The sequence below is a fragment of the Xiphophorus maculatus genome, chromosome 16, assembly GCF_002775205.1.
Source record: "Xiphophorus maculatus strain JP 163 A chromosome 16, X_maculatus-5.0-male, whole genome shotgun sequence".
Lineage (NCBI taxonomy): Eukaryota > Metazoa > Chordata > Actinopteri > Cyprinodontiformes > Poeciliidae > Xiphophorus > Xiphophorus maculatus.
In genome coordinates, this window is record NC_036458.1 from 18,426,264 (window position 1) to 18,441,812 (window position 15,549).

The 15,549-nt window shown below is 43.3% G+C and overlaps 1 protein-coding gene across 5 annotated transcripts in view; it reads right to left on the reverse strand.

Annotated features, from left to right (window-relative positions):
* Positions 1-511: 511 nt before the first annotated feature.
* The window catches only part of LOC102233930 (MKL/myocardin-like protein 1), a 33,950-nt gene continuing 18,912 nt past the window's right edge, over positions 512-15,549 (reverse strand). For 3 of the 5 annotated variants that reach the window (XM_023348632.1, XM_023348633.1, XM_023348630.1), the window contains 13 exons: positions 11,650-11,807; positions 11,371-11,457; positions 11,240-11,293; positions 11,003-11,172; positions 10,783-10,924; positions 9,315-9,486; positions 9,103-9,224; positions 6,635-7,498; positions 6,321-6,446; positions 4,023-4,175; positions 3,824-3,907; positions 3,642-3,684; positions 513-2,975 (listed from right to left, as the gene is read on the reverse strand). In XM_023348632.1, coding sequence (XP_023204400.1) covers positions 2,491-2,975; positions 3,642-3,684; positions 3,824-3,907; positions 4,023-4,175; positions 6,321-6,446; positions 6,635-7,498; positions 9,103-9,224; positions 9,315-9,486; positions 10,783-10,924; positions 11,003-11,172; positions 11,240-11,293; positions 11,371-11,457; positions 11,650-11,807 — 2,660 coding nt within the window. In that variant the 3' untranslated portion in view covers positions 513-2,490. Of the gene's footprint in view, positions 2,976-3,641; positions 3,685-3,823; positions 3,908-4,022; positions 4,176-6,320; positions 6,447-6,634; positions 7,499-9,102; positions 9,225-9,314; positions 9,487-10,782; positions 10,925-11,002; positions 11,173-11,239; positions 11,294-11,370; positions 11,458-11,649; positions 11,808-15,549 lie in introns of all 5 variants that reach the window. The other 2 variants (XM_023348631.1, XM_023348629.1) reach the window with 1 other exon arrangement.

Consider the following 15,549-nt stretch of genomic DNA (forward strand, 5'->3'; position numbering starts at 1 on the left):
GGAATTTCACAAAAACACATCTATGTGTGTTTTCTGTGTTCAAGAATGACCTCCTCTTTGTGTTTTGCGTATGTTGATGCGCATCGCAGGCAGACCTCCCGCTGCAGCGCTGAGACTCATCAAAGCATCTGCAGAATCACTCCAGGCTGTTTAATAGCGAGACTCCCTCTAAGCTGCATCCAACATGAGAACGCTGCTTCCAGGGTTACGTGTGTGTGTGTGTGTGTGTGTGTGTGTGTGTATGTCGGTTAATTACTTTGTGTGTGGTGCCTGTATATGAACTTGCGCATCTCTGGGTCACAAATCTTCCCTTTATACAACCCAGAGGTGAAGCTAAAACAACAGTTTGGGTGGATGGATTTTTATCAAATATGAGATATTTTTTTAAAAATTAAACACACAAAAATGAACTGCAAGTAAATTGTAATTTCCTTTTGATGCATTTTTTTTTTTTACAGCAAATGAACTCAAAGGAACTTTGACGCAGAAGTTATTATTTTGCACCGATTCCAGTCTGTTGATTAAAGATACTCCTGATTATTCATTTATTCATTCAGTAGGAATTTATTGACGTCACGATCAATCTAATTTGCCATTGCCGTGGTGCCTTTTTCACAACAACAATAAACACAGTAATTTACAGTGTGTGTGTGTGTAAATGTCACACACACACTTAGGCTTCAGTGTGCATGTGCTGCTCCCGGAAGACGGAGTAGTGAGATTTCCACGTGGTTACATTCAAGCTACGTCACAAATTTCATCACAGTGTAAAAGAATGCTTTAAAAAATAGTCTAAGAAATATTGTGTTAATAATACAATGCTTTGGACATGCAATATCAAGACAAATAAACCTGTAGGCTTCATACTTTGCTTCCCCCCCCCTTTTTTAAAAAAAAAAGAAATAAAATCTGTTTAATATCGCTTTTGAGCCTTTAACAAAAGGTTGGTATGAATGTCTTGCACAACAAATATCTCAAATGTTTAGAAGAGATCTGTAAAATTAGGGTTAGATCAATCCTGCAGCCTTAATTTGTTGGGAATGTGCAAAAACTACAAAGATATTTCTTGGCTCCCCTTACGCGCTAATTGTTCGTACTCTTAAGTGTAAACAGAAAAGGAGTCTGCGTTTGAAACTCATTTGTCTGTGTGACGCAACAGGCTGTGGATTCAAGTCGATGCCTGACTAAAAATCAGAGCGAGTGGGTGGGCACACTTCTGCTAATCCGCCTACAGCAGGCCAACATTTTTCACTCGGCACTTTTGCGTTATTGCTAAACGTCTTGTGCAATTATAGACTTTATTGTCATTCAGCTGCACATTTACAATGTGCATATTAAGCAAAGTTCTGCTGCAAGGCTCCAATGTTATTAGCTTCTCCTAAATTAAATTTTTCCAAATAAATTCCAAGGTGCTAATTTACTTGGCTGTTTTGTGAATCTTTGCTGGAATAAAATTTGACGTCTGTGTTGAGCTTTTGGTTATTGTCTGTTTAGATTTCTTTTCAAGAAGACGTCTATAGTCACGCTCTTACTCTGAAGTCCGCAAAGACCGCTTACGCAGGCCTTCCATTTCCTCTCCTAATGTTCTCCACCGTTAACGCGGTGCAGCAAACGGCGCGTTCACACCAAACGCGTCCAACGCTTCAGGTTCAACGCGTGTGGACTCTGAATGCAGACGCTTAACATTTCACTCTACACCTAGAGTTCTGTGCGTCAGGTTTACATTCACAGTCTATGTTGGGGCGTGTCGGGGTGGACGCTCGAGCCGTTGTTTTCTGTTGTCGGACGTGTTGGATGCTCAAATTCTTCAAACGTTTCAAATCGCCGGGCCCTCGACACACCTCCACTTAGACTTTGAATATAAACTAGACGCACAAAATGTGTTTGGTGTGAACGCACCATAACCATAACTCTACCCAGAATGCATTAAAAATCCATTGATGTCAGGTGTGCTTTCTGACCAAAGCCCTGCTGTGGGCAATTGGCCACAATCTGCTAACAGAGTTAGCAATGCTCAACACTGAAACCACGAGTGACTGGTCTGTTTCAGAAAATCACTTCTTGAAGCGCAACCTGACACAGTGCAAGCAATTACTGGCTTTAATGCTTTAGCTTTAGCTTCTGCCAGACACTATGTTGCTTTAGTGTGAGCGCAGCTAACGTTTATGATTAGTGGTTTAGGGTTAGTGCAGCTAACTTTTAAGCTAGCAGTACCCACCACTGGCACTAGCAGTGCCACTAGCCTTGAGCACAAGGTATATGTGCTAAAGGCACATAAACCTTTCCAGTGTCCAACTATCTACTAGGTTTCCATCTGTAGGACCAGCCTGAGACGTATTAGCAAGTCAACAAAATAAATAAATGTGAAAATGGTTTAAGACTGAATATGGCAGAATAAAAAATGACACAGACTTTGTGCTTGGTTTAAATCCTGAAAAGTCAGGCATAGACTAAACTTTGAGTTGCTTTTTTGACTGTTTCCAGCTACATTCAAGAGTCCCAGTCCATGTGAAGGTCGGAACAGTCCAGGAAGTCTGCTGAGAACACACTCGGGGGCGTTCGGGGGACCAGTGTGGACGTTTCCCATTCGCTCTCTCCTCCCACGGGGAAGCCCAGCCATTCCTTACGGTCCGCGCTCCGTTCCCTGTCCGAGGAATCCACGGCAGCTGGTTCCAGGATGCAGGTGGTGCACATAATTTGGTCATCAAACAAAGTGAGGAGGCTACCTGGTTCCACCCCATGGAGAGGCTTCCCAGGGATACCTTCCAGAAAGTCCTCCAGGCGTCCGCCGCCACACAGATCGAAGTGTTGCTTATAATCCAAGCCTTTGGCTGGAGTCCAGGGCTGCAGAGGAGAGTCGTGTTGTAGCGCAGCACTGATGGGGGAGTTGGGCGGTGACAACAGGAGGTGGAGCGGTGACGGGCGAGGTGAAGAAAACGAGAAGTCTCTGGCGTCTTTCAGTGTGTCAGGTGTTTCTGAAGGCAAAAAGGAAAACCTTCTTACAATGACTTACAAAATTATTCACATATCTTAACCTTTTTTCTATGATTTACAGCTTTACAACAACGTGCATCAATGTGTTTGATGGGGTTTCATGAGAAGTGAACAGCACAACGGTGCAACGTTTTCAAAGAAAAAGTGAAGTGTTGCCTATGAGATTGTCAGACAATATTAGATAAACTAAAGCTCTGCTGCCAACATGACTTCTTATGGCGTTCATTTTTGACACGTTTCCACCAAGGCCAGATTCGTAGAGAGCAGGACTAATCCTCGTGTTGCAGACTCATTCTCCAACCTGAGCTGTGGAGCTCTGCAGCTCCTCCAGAGTCATGGTGGCCTTCGTAACTTCTTCTTTGGCTGACCTCTCAGCTTCGGTGAAACGATGTGTTTTCATGGATTTGTGCCTTTTATGTACTTCTTTCCATTTCCAAATGAGGGATTAACAGTCTTGCACGAGACGCAAAACTCATGCAAGTGATTCTAAGATGCAGCAACTTGAAGCTGCAATTGTAATACGGGGGAGTTTTTCCCCACTTTGTGGAATTGTTATATTAGTCATTAAATTTTAAATGGTAATTATTGAGTTTTATTATAGAGCTAGAAAAGATCATTATTTATTCTAGACGGTCCACGGACTGTACCTCCAGTCTGCAGGATGAGGTCGATGAAATCCTCGTCTCTCAGCTGACGACAGAGAGAGAACAGCAGATTTTACCATCGAATGACTAAAAATAGTTATATGAAATCAAAATCATACAACTGACTGTGAAACCTAAGCGTGACTTAGAAAACTACACAGTTAGACTTCAAAACATTGTCATACTTTATCGTGAGACGGCGAGGCTGCCGTGTCGACCGAATCTGACGACAGAGGACTCAACAAGACATCCAGACCTGGAAACATCTCCTGTAGGTCACAATACATCAGGGAAATAAAAAATATGTATATATATATATATATATAAAGAGAGAGAGAGGTAAAATCTGCAGTGACAATCTAGATGAATGTTCAGGTTGCTTACAGTTTGACAGAAAGGTGAAGGGGAGTTTTTCCATGTTTGAGGACTCTGCAGCCTGCGTGGCGCTGACGGACGATGGGCCGCTGCTTCCTGCAGCTCCACGCGTTCCTGACACGCCTCAGTCTTGTTCTTTAACGACGGCGTGTCATTAAAGAACTTTAAAGAAAGCGAGTTAGATTAAGAAGATAAAACAGAATTTGTTTTTTTTTTTTTTTACTTAATTTGGCTGCCTTTAAATGCTTGTAGGAAAATGTTTGACATATAAATAAACGAGCAGGAAACTAGAAGAAGTCGGCTCATATTTTAAATCGCAGCATTCAGCGTACATCAAGAAGAACGGCGAATTGAAAAGAAATTGCAGCAAAAAATAATTAGGATGATTAGTAAATCAGTTGGAGAAGTGTTTAATACGTTCATATTTAATTCAAACAGACTTTATTTCTCTGAAAGAGAAATGAAATTGTGTCATTCAAGTGTCTTGGAAGAGTCGTTGTGAATGAGTGATGCTGTGGGCAGGAAGGATCTTCCATAGCAGGAGATTTTAAGCACTAATCAGCTGATTCCAGTTTTACAGAAACACTAACCTGTTGGTGTGGTTAAAATCAAAACAATTATCTCCCCTTCAGTGAATCAGAGCTTCTCCCAGTGTTTTATAAGCCTGGTGGGCCACCAGGCTTTCCTTGCTCCCCCACCAGGCTGAGAATTGTTCATTTAATCACTATAGATTTTTTTTTTTAATAAACCCATAGCAGTGACGGGATAAAGAGTCACTTTGGTGAAACACAATGGCAACATGGTAAGGTCAGTATGTGAACACAAGAAGACTTTTTATTCACCACTTCCTGTCTTTACCGGTTCACATGGCAACCACTTCAGCAAATAAAAGTGACAAATCGTGGATAAGGAGAAAATGATTTTGGACACTTTTAATTAGGATGGAACAACTGAATTGCAAATAATTGATACTAATTTTAATTGTATTTTTTTTAAATGTATGCCTTTTTGACGATTTCTTTTTGTTGGTGTTTAGAAATTGTTGATAATGTTTTCCAATAACACATAATTACCTCGTCTTATTTTCACATTTTCGGCCAACTTTTAATTTTTTTTTTTAACTTGCTGGTTGCTCAACCTGTCCACCTGCAGCGCCGGGTTTTCCAAATGGAACCCCCGTGAATAAATGTTCTCAAATTAAATGCTTATTTTTTTCCTAAATTTTCAGTGTGTGACATTTCACTAATGCAGTAAATAAGTTCACTTATGTCCTTCTACATATCTTTACCAGGTGTTCTAATACCGTTTGTGGGCTTTAAAAGTCCTAATCTGCACATTCAAATCTAATTCTGCTACTTTATGACAGTCAAAAACCAACGAAGGAGAAAAACAGTCGACGTGTTCCGCGTAAAGCGCCACTTCACATTAAATCCGGATGTTTTTAAGCCAGCCGGGGACGCTTGTAGAGCCTCTGCGGACCAAGATGTGATGAAGTCTTTGTTCCTCATCTCTCAACACCATTAATCATAGTAATGGAGGATGCTGTTAGGGTAATTAGCAGGGTAAAAATAATCAGCATCAGGCCAGTGTCAGACACTTCTCAAGCACTGCTGCTATTGTTTCAAACGGCATAGGCCATTAATTTCACAGCAATCAGACTGACGACGGCAGTTTCCTTACGCTCTTATTTCACCGCGGCGCATTAACAAGCTGTTCGAATTTTCTTTTATTGCGCAGGCAACAAGAGAATGGATTCAGGAACTCTGTGGTTCGGTTCCAGACGGATCTTCGAGGAAATCGTTAAGATGCTGTGCTTGCTGGTTAAACTTGGGTGTTTTAATGGTGATGTTTTTTCCAACAACAACAACAAAAACACATAGAAAATTCTCACAAGTTTTGCAAAAGCCGGTAATATTTTGCATCTTGTATTCATGCCACAAGCCGTGTTGGGGACGCAACAAACAAACGAAGGTGTTCTGGCCAGATGTGACCAAGAATTTCTGGTAAGACCACAAAGAGTCTTAAAATGTTAAAACCCGTGTGGGACAATTCCCAAAGGACGGCTGGTTCGACCAAATATGAACTCTGGGTGCTGAATACAAACACCATTTGAAAACCACTTTTCTTCCACTACAATCAGATGCCACCTTGTGTTTGTATCGCACATAAAATCTGAGTTTATAACATAACCAACCATGAAAAAAAGGTCAAAGAGTTTGAGGTGTTGCATCAACTGTCTTCACTGAAATTTGACTGTAGATACACGTCATCTAGTAAACAAATGATTGCAGAGGTCGTTCGACGCACCTGAGGTAAGTCGGGATTTGACGCCTTTCCTCGGTCTCCAGTAATGTGATTGGTCAAAGGAATCAGGATGGGCTTCCTCTTGCTGTCACCGACCACGGCTGGGCGGGAGCCGTTGCTCAGAAGATCCTGCGGGACGAAGGGAAAGTCTGAATACATCTTTTGATGTTCTGTACTTGTGTGGAGAATGCAGAACCTTGTAATCAAGCCAAACTATCTAAAGGAAAAAAACAGAGTCCGAGGTGGTGATTGTCTAAAATCCGTGTTGCGATTGTCCGTAACGTGAAGTACGTGAGGTTCTTCTTCTCTACTCCTACCTGCTGCTGCTGCGGATGCATCCTGTTCTGCGTCTGGACAGGTTGCAGTTTGTTGTTCTGCTGCTGGTGCTTCTTGGCGACGCTCTCTTGTTTCCTCAGCAGAACCTGTCGCTCCGGCCTCATTTTCTCCAGCTGGGGGCGACGCTGCTCAGACTGCGTCTGTAGGTGCCGTTTCTGAGATCTCCTTTGCTTCTGCGGACGGGGTTTTCGGTGGGCTTCCGGCGCCTCGTTGACGCTTTGAGCGGCGTGCTGCGGCTTCTTAGTGTTACGCTGCATCAGCAGCAGCCTACTGATGGCCTGTTGCTGAGCCAGCTGTCGAGCAGAGTCCTGCAGGCAAACCTGCTTCTGCTGGAGCTGAGGATGCGTCTGACTGTGAGGCTGTTGAGTTGGGCTAGACGCCTGCAGCGGCATCTTGGATGCTATCTCTTCCTCCACGGTTTCCTTCTTGATGGCTATAACCTCCTCTTCACTGAGAACGACTAGAGAAGGACTTGTTGACCTATCGGGAGGTTCCTCCTTCACTCTTTTGAGAACGTGCGCCTCCGGAGCGTCTCGGTTACTGTTTCCCAGCTGCATTCTCAGCTCCTCCACCAACCTGTGATTCTGCAACAGCATCCTGGTGAGCTCCGCAATCTGCTTATCTTTCTCCTGCAGCATTCTGTCTTTGTCAACAGTCGCAGGAGGAGTTGCCGCGGTAATAGCGGGGGCCGCAGAAGAGACCGAGCTGCGTTCCTGCAGAGAGGTAGACTTTAAGGAGAAGCGACAAGGCGCCGGGCCGGAGCGTCGGCGCTCCTGTTTGACGGCAGCAGACGCCAGAGCCGTGGTGAGCGGCCGAAGGCTGGGATCAGAGGCAGGAGAGCTCATCTGCAGAGAGAATGAAATGAAGCGCTGGTGATACTCCCGTAAATTATTCATATACGACACGTAAGGCGTACGAGCCTTCTCCGGTTCATCACCGTTCCTTCCGGGGATCACTTTGACTGATATCAGTGCTGTCTATCCATTATAATTTTGCACGTTTAACATGCTGCCTAATGCATCCCACACACTAAGAGTTGCCATAATGATTAATCACTTTCGTCGGCCTTAATGCAATGCCAAATCTGAGTGGGAAACCCAATTAAATTGTTGGAGAAGCATTAAAAACGTGGAAAGAGCTGCAGCAAGGATTTACTTCCTTACAAATTCTTCCTACAGTTTTCTTCTTTGTCTTGTCACACTTCAAAGTTTCAGATCATCAATAAATTTTAGATGAGGAAAAAAAGATGCAAAACTGTGTATTTAGGGAGAAAATAGCATTCGAACCAACTTACACAGAAAAGTGAATTGCCCCGCTCCTTAAATAATGACGTAGCTGTGACTGACCGCAGTCAGTTTGCTGTTTCACTCACCACACCCAGTCCTGGTCGCTGTCTGAGCCTGGGCTGTTTGAGGTTAACATCTCTCAAAAATCCCCCAAATCATCATCAGATGAGAAAAACAAAATCCCTGACAAGCATTAGTCTGGAAAGGGATACAAATGTGTAACATCTCCGGTTCACCACAGTAAGAGAGATTATCTACAAACGGAGAACGCATGGAGCAGCGGTGAACCTGCCCAGGAGTGACCGGCCTTCAAAAGCTGCTTCAATGATCATCAACAAAATATGCCAGAAGAATATTTAAAGCATTGCAGGCTTCGTTTGCTTCAGTTAAGATCAAAATTCATGATTAAATAAAAGCTTGGTAAAATGGAGAGAGATCCAAGGTCAAGACTTCTACTGACCAAAAAGAAAATAGAGATCCAGCGAATAAATTTGGGGAAATGTTCTGTGGACTGACAAGGCATTTCAGGACCGAACATCATACTAATAGCAAAACATGGAGGTGGGAGTTAAATAGCAGCGTTGATGGACAGGAACGCCCCATTGTTATGGACAGAAACATGAATATCTGTCAGCTGAAGTGTTGACCATTATGCCAACACAGTGATCCGAAATCCACCAACAAGTTCACATCAGAATGGCTTAAAAATGTCAGACTTTAGGAAGTTTCACCTTAAACGTGTCGTTCATCCTTCAAAGGTTTCCAGTATGGCTGAACTGAAACCATTTTGCAAAGAAGAGGGGAGTAAAATTCTTCCACATCCATTGCTGGTTATTGGAAACGCTTGATGGCAGCCTTTGCCACCACTAAGCAGTTATTAAGTTTAGGGGAGAATTACTCTTTTCTTTCTTTATCCTTCAAATAGGCTTGCTTGAATAGTGTTTTCTGACACGCTCGTAGCATTAAAAATACACATGTAGTCTGAATCTGGTTTTGAAACATTTTCCGCGACACTTGAACTTGAAAGTCTAAAGCCATTTCGAACTGAATCCAGCGGAAACATGGACATGAAATGAAGTAATCTTGATCAGCACACACAACGTTTGTGACACAGCTCATCTTGAAAGTGAAATGATTTGAACAGTGAATGTTTCATGTCTGACCAGTTCTCCCAGTGGGTCAGAGTTGAAGCCGATTTCTGCTGGATTCGCGCCGTTCGGCAGGCCGGGCCCGTCACACCTCAAGAGCCGCTGAGGCGACGGCTCACTGGCACCGAAACTGCCGCCTGCAGCGCCAATACAGAAAGATTCGAGCTAATTTAGTCTTATTTATGCTCAACAGCGGTGTAAACTGTGAAGAATAAACCCTGGTTCACCTGTTTTGGAGCGCGGTCGTGCTCTTCCCGGCTCTGGCTCGCTGGGTCCCCCTGCTGTTGGAGAGGCGGTACTGCAGAGTTCCTGGTACGTCCTCAGCCTCTCGATGAGATCCTTCCTGGTGCCAGAGACGGGCAACCTGCGCAGCTTCAACTCACACTTCAGTTCTGCGACCTGGCGGCGGACGGAGTAAAGGACAAATCGAGAATGAGGGAGGGAAGCGAGGAGAAAGCGAGATAGATGAAGGGAGAGGGGAAAAGGTGACAGCTGAAAAAGAATTAGAGCAAGGAAGAATAATCTGTCACTGTCGCTGGGGCTATATTTTATGGGGAAAAACTTGTTCCAAGCTTCAGTTTCTGTTTACTTTAATGAAGTTTCACCTCGAAATGAGGGTCAGTTTTTTCCTCCATTCAGTCTCAATAAGCCTGGATTGCTTAAATACAATTATTTTGTTGCTTTCTTTCGTTTCTGCGGTTCTTCTGATTCACTTGTGTTTCTTGCTGGTCTCCAGCTTACCTGAGTTTTCCCATAAAGTGTCTCTCTTGTTCATGTCTGCTTTTATATTAAAGTTGTTTTCAATGAATGTGTGTGCCAAGCACCAGTCAGACGTTTACACACACACTTCACAGAAGCAGAATCCACCTAAATCGATTGAAGGAAGCCGACGCGTGACCTCAGGAAAGAAACACGTCCCACACTGTCAGACACGGTGGTGGCAGCGTCAGGCTGTGGGGCTGTTTTGCTGCTTTCAAACCAATGAAAACTGTACAAAAACATTTATTTCCTGTTTGCTTTAGATGTCTAGATGATGTTTATCGCCACATTTTACTCTAAATTTGGGCTGCGCACAAACACAGTGACTGTAGACAAATTGTTCTTTAAGGGATTGATAAACCTGGATCATAAATCCAATGTTCCAGCATGGTGGTGGCAGCATCATGCATAGGGGCTGATTTGCTGCCAGCGCATGGAGTAAAATGAAAAACTTTTTGAATTATTTAAAATGAAAATAATCGTCTGTTCTACCATGAAAAATAAGCTATCTGTTGACCTCAAGCCCTGTTGGAACTATTATTAATATGATTTATTGATATTAATATTTTATTAGAAGTCTGTTGTGTGCCAGAAAATCTGAATTTTAGCGTTTCTGAAAAAAATAATAGAAACTATCATTAAAGTTGTTTTACAATCATTTCCCCCTGGGAAAAAAAAAAAAAGTTTAATACGCAAAATATTGGGAATGAATTTTTTATTTATTCACTCATTCATTTGTACATTTACTTACTTTAATCTAAAGCAAAATCGAAACCTTTTTCTTTTAAAGATATATCAGGATATAACGCTCCACATGCGAAGGGAAATCTGTTAGGTTTCTAGTTGGGACTCAGATAAGTTGGATTGCTACACCACTAGACAAGACACGGCCATAAAAGCAACAAAAAAAAAAAAAAAAACTGGGGATGAACGAACCTTCATTTCGTCCAGATTCGGACGGAGCGATGAGACTTTTGTCCCAGAACTTGGACCTATGTGGATGCGAGGAGAGGAGTCAGGTGGGAAGGAAGTGGAGGTCAAGTTGGACGGAGAGGATGAAGGAGGCGGGTCCCGATCCCTGTCGGTGATCCAGAAAGTCAAACATGAAACCTCCACAGAAGGCTGATTCACGGATCCGTAAGAACTGTACGCTTACGCGGGCAGCCGGGCGTGGTAGCTGTGCTGCTGCTGACTGAGGATCTGAAGCTGGAGGAAGAACTGCTGCTGCTGGAGGATCTTGGCGTGGGAGGAGTCCAGATCGAGAAGAGGCCCGGCATCTCCCTTCTTGTCAGGAGGAATGTACTGATGGTACTTCAGCTTCTTTATCTAGAGGGGAGCCCGTTCATTCAGCGTCACAAGATTCTCCCTCCAAAACCAAAGCGACAACACCTACCTTTGGTGCGCTGGCTTTTTCTGTCTTGTGTTTCTGGGTGGAGAGGCGCTGGGACTAAAAAACACAAGACAAGTAAGTTTTACTCAGACACTCATGAAGCTCAGTTTTTCGTGCTTTTTTATGCATCTTACCTTAATTTGAGGGACTCCAAAAGTCCTCTGCACAGAGGAGTTTGGACGAATGGAGGAGAGGTGAAAAGGAAGAACTGACGGAGGAACCTGATGGGTGGTTACAGACGGAAAGTTCTGGTTAAAACTTTGAGAGAGAGAGAGAGAGAAAAAAAAGGGTTCTGGACGCATAACACTAAATGCATTTGAGCCGAGTATCCACGGTCGGATCCGTGCGGTGAAACCTGTCAGGATATCGTCTACGTCCAATCCACATGCCCACTCCTGTAGGAGTGACCGTACCTCAGTTGGAGAGGCGAGGTCGCTGCCGGCCGGTTTCTCTGCTGAAGGTTGAATGCCCAGAGGACGCTCCCGGCTTTCTGACTGACGTGGAGACAGGCGGTCATTACTGTCCTCGTCGCATGATGAGTTCCCCCCCGAGGGCTTCGGAAACCGCCTCTCTAGGAGAGGCAGAGGAGTGGAGAGAGAGTCATTTATATCCTGCTAATTTTAACTGCAGAAGAAACAGGAAGTGCCGGCCATCTTGGAGTTCATGTAACTCACCTGCTTCGATCATTGGTGCATAAAGTCTTTTTTTTTTTACAAAAAAGAAAAAAAGTCACAGTTATTTTAAGACTTTACGCACCAGTGATCGAAGCAGTAAAGGTTTTACTTTGAGTACATTTATTCAGTGGTGAAAAAATTAATCAGTAGTGTTGTAACTGTTGGTTCTCCAGCAGGTAATGCTTCAGGGACAACTTTTTTGTCAATAGCTCAAAACTTATTCTTTAAAATTTCACAGTCGGAGCATCCAGAGAGAAATGTTTGACCGTTCCTCTTTGTAACCGTCTCTATTATTCAACCAGAGTTCTGGTTCCTCTCTTTTAGCATCTTCTCCTAAGTTGAATTTGTGTCTGAGGAACTGTTTTCTGTCTTGATTTGGTTAAATGTTTTGGACACTGAGCCAAATCTCAGAGAGTTTGTGATGCCGTGCGGTCTAACAGGGTTCCTAGTGCCTTAGGAAGAGAAACACTTTAGTTAAAAGGACTCAGGAGTAGCCAAACACACCTGGAGTGTTTTCTGCCTAAAATTTGTCTCTTTAAAGCACACAGTTCCAGTTAAAGTCCCTGTAGAGTTTGGCAAACTCCGCATAAATATGGTTTTAACAGGAGGAGAAAACAGAAGTAGATTATTTATCACGGTTGTTGTGGAGACGTGGCAAAACACAAGACATGCTGCATTTTAACAGCGAGGCGTTTGACACTGCGTGGCGGCGGCAGCAAAATTAGCTTAGTTTCCGATTCAGTCTACTGACCACAAACTAAACCAACATTATGTACAGAGCATCACACCTGGAAACAGGAAGTCATTGATTACGACTTGGAAACTACCAGAAACTTTAAAACAAAGATATTTGTTGAAAGTGGTAATGATTTATTTGTTTCAGAGGAATGATTAGAGGGATAAATGTTTGTGCTACTGGTAAATGTTTTTCCCCAAACTGACATTATGCTGCTAATTCAAATGGTTTCTTTTGCACACATCCAAATCTATTGACAGCCCAGTTCGGCTCTGAAGTTTGCAGAGAAAGAGAGAGAGAGAAACAAAACAAAAAGAAGAGAAAACACAGAGCAACTTCCTCTTTGACTGCCAACTGATGCCGGCAATTCACAAGGTTGCCTAGGTAACACATGCCCTGTTTTCGAGGGTGATCCACACGCCTATCAGCATAAACATTTCACATTAGAGCTTATTTAGGAGGAGTTCTCCTCTCTGTCGCTGCTTCTCATTGTATTTTCTTCACATAATGTTTTGCAGGCAGCCAATTAACAACCGGTGAAAACAACAGAAAATGTCCCGCGTCAGCATGAACAGTTTGGACAGCTTGAGTCATCCCGCTGGACATCCAGGCTAATTGTCCCTCTTCGGGCGCCCCGTAGCAAGTCTTCCCCGGGATTCAGGGAATTTCAGCGCCTGCTAGGCTCCCCCGGACTGCTGCGGCGGCTTTTCCCCACTAATAGATGTGTGTTATTTAATTACACGAGCAGACTGCTATGGAGATCACACTCCTGGCCGATAATTCACCATCAGCAGGCGATGATGAAAACACAACGTGGGGCTGATTTATTATCCTGTGATCCAATAATGTGCCGAGTTACCCACCGCTGTGCTTCATGAGTGTGTGTGAGTGTGCGTGTTCGTGTGTGTGTGTGTGTGCAGTTGTGTCTGACAGCAGCAACATGTACTATGCTGAAGCTCTGCACTGTGTCTCTGGTGAATCAATGAAACCTGCCGTATCGGAGCATCGCTGACACGGGGACTGTTTACATCAGAATCAGTTTTGTTAGGCAAAAATGCTTGCACATCGATTTCTAATCTCTTTTCTAAAGATTTCCTTTGGCACCGCTGGCCTTTATTGAACAGTAATTTGACAGGAAAGAGGGTTGAGAAAAGGGGAAGACACGCAGCAGACAACATTATTCTGTATTCCTTAGTTGAAAGCTCATGTTTAGCACGTCTCTGTTTGACTGAAGAGCCTCCTGTTTGTCCAGTGATTACATTTTAGGATTTCAGGTGTTTCTTTTAGAGTCTTTCGTTCAGGGTGAACGTGCTCGATTGGGCGTATTGGAAAGTTGTTTTGAATGTTCCACTTGAGCAGTCAGGAGAACACCAAACTAAACAGAACGCACTTTCACAATAGCAATGTCCTGCTTTATGACATCTCTGTATGTGGATTTTTAGCCACTTAAAGTGAAAACAAATTAAGCACCGTCCCAATTTATGTCTCGCCAGAAATGGATTTTTGTTTTCCAGCCTTAAAAAAAGTTTTAAAATGTCTTTGCATCAGTTTTGTTTGGTAATAGGACATAAATTTCTCAGCCCCGTTAAAATTAATATGAAATATACCTCCAAATACATAAGCAGAATTTTATCGGGCTGTATTTTTCATACTTCCTCTCGATTTTGACTCAGTTGCTGTTTGAAACCTAGAGGCTTGAGCTCGATAGCTGTGTGTGAGAGAGGTCTTAATTCATTAATTAAGAGTGCCGGTTGAGTGCCGCGCGATTACTTAAAGATTAATTCCTGTATTCACAGACGCAGCGGCTGCTTAAAGGTGACAGCAGCGATGGGAGTGAGGAGGGATTCTCCAACTTGTTTCTCTCAAGCAAAGACGAGAGCGCATAAATGATTAACGATGTCTCTGCGTTGGGTAAAGCCGAGGCGTCTCTCAGACCTGGAGCAACATGCTGCCCATGTGGGTGTGTTGTTATCACAGCTTCAATATAGAAACACACCTCCTCATTTATTTACAAAAGATGAGGAAACAGAGGTAGATGGTAGGAAAAATGAACAGAGCAGTCTTTAGAAGTTGAAATTCCTGGTGGGAAAGGTCTCGACAACCTTAAATCCAATATGGCTGCCATGTAAAAACAAAACAACGTGTATGCTAACGATAGCAGCTGATCCTCCTTAGCCAGGGTTTAAAGTTTTCACTCATTTTCAACCCGCTTTGCTTTTTTTCTGCTTTTTCTTGCTACATTTCTTCAAGACTTCTGCAGTCGACGGCAAACGCTTCTGCAGTTGTCACTAAAAACCGCTCAGCCTGCAGCGTTCACACCGCGTTTGCACAGGAAACGCACATTTTTCTAGCTATCTTTTACGATCACATTCAATATTTGATACACACATTATTTCACCCCCCCACCCCCCCTTTTTTGTGAAAATCATGCCACAGTGTTTTTGAGAGCAAAAACTGCAGAGACCACAGAGAAATAAATTACTAGCAAAGATTTGTTAGCCTGGTGGCTGAGGATAGCATTTGGCTAATCCAACTAATTTCGCAACTCGGAACACAAGAACAGAGTTCTGATGAAATTGACTGTCATCCGCCAAATTAGAGTTGGCTTATCTACGCTCATATTGCAGCTAGCTATAATTTAAAAATCAGTTGCTCAGTGAGAACTTGTTGATTGGGACAGAAGCGTTTTACCAAAGTTTTGTTCCTGGCGTGACCGGGGGAAGTGTTTTGCAGATGCACAGGTGTTGCAGCGGTTTAGCGGTTTTTAAGTGGGCCGAGTTTGGGAGACAAATGGATCCTGGATTCACGTAAAGGTTATTGGAAGCTTTGAAGAAAAGCGTTAGATCAACTTCCTGGACGTAGAATGTAAATATGAGATGATCGTGACTCGCATTATTGTTTTA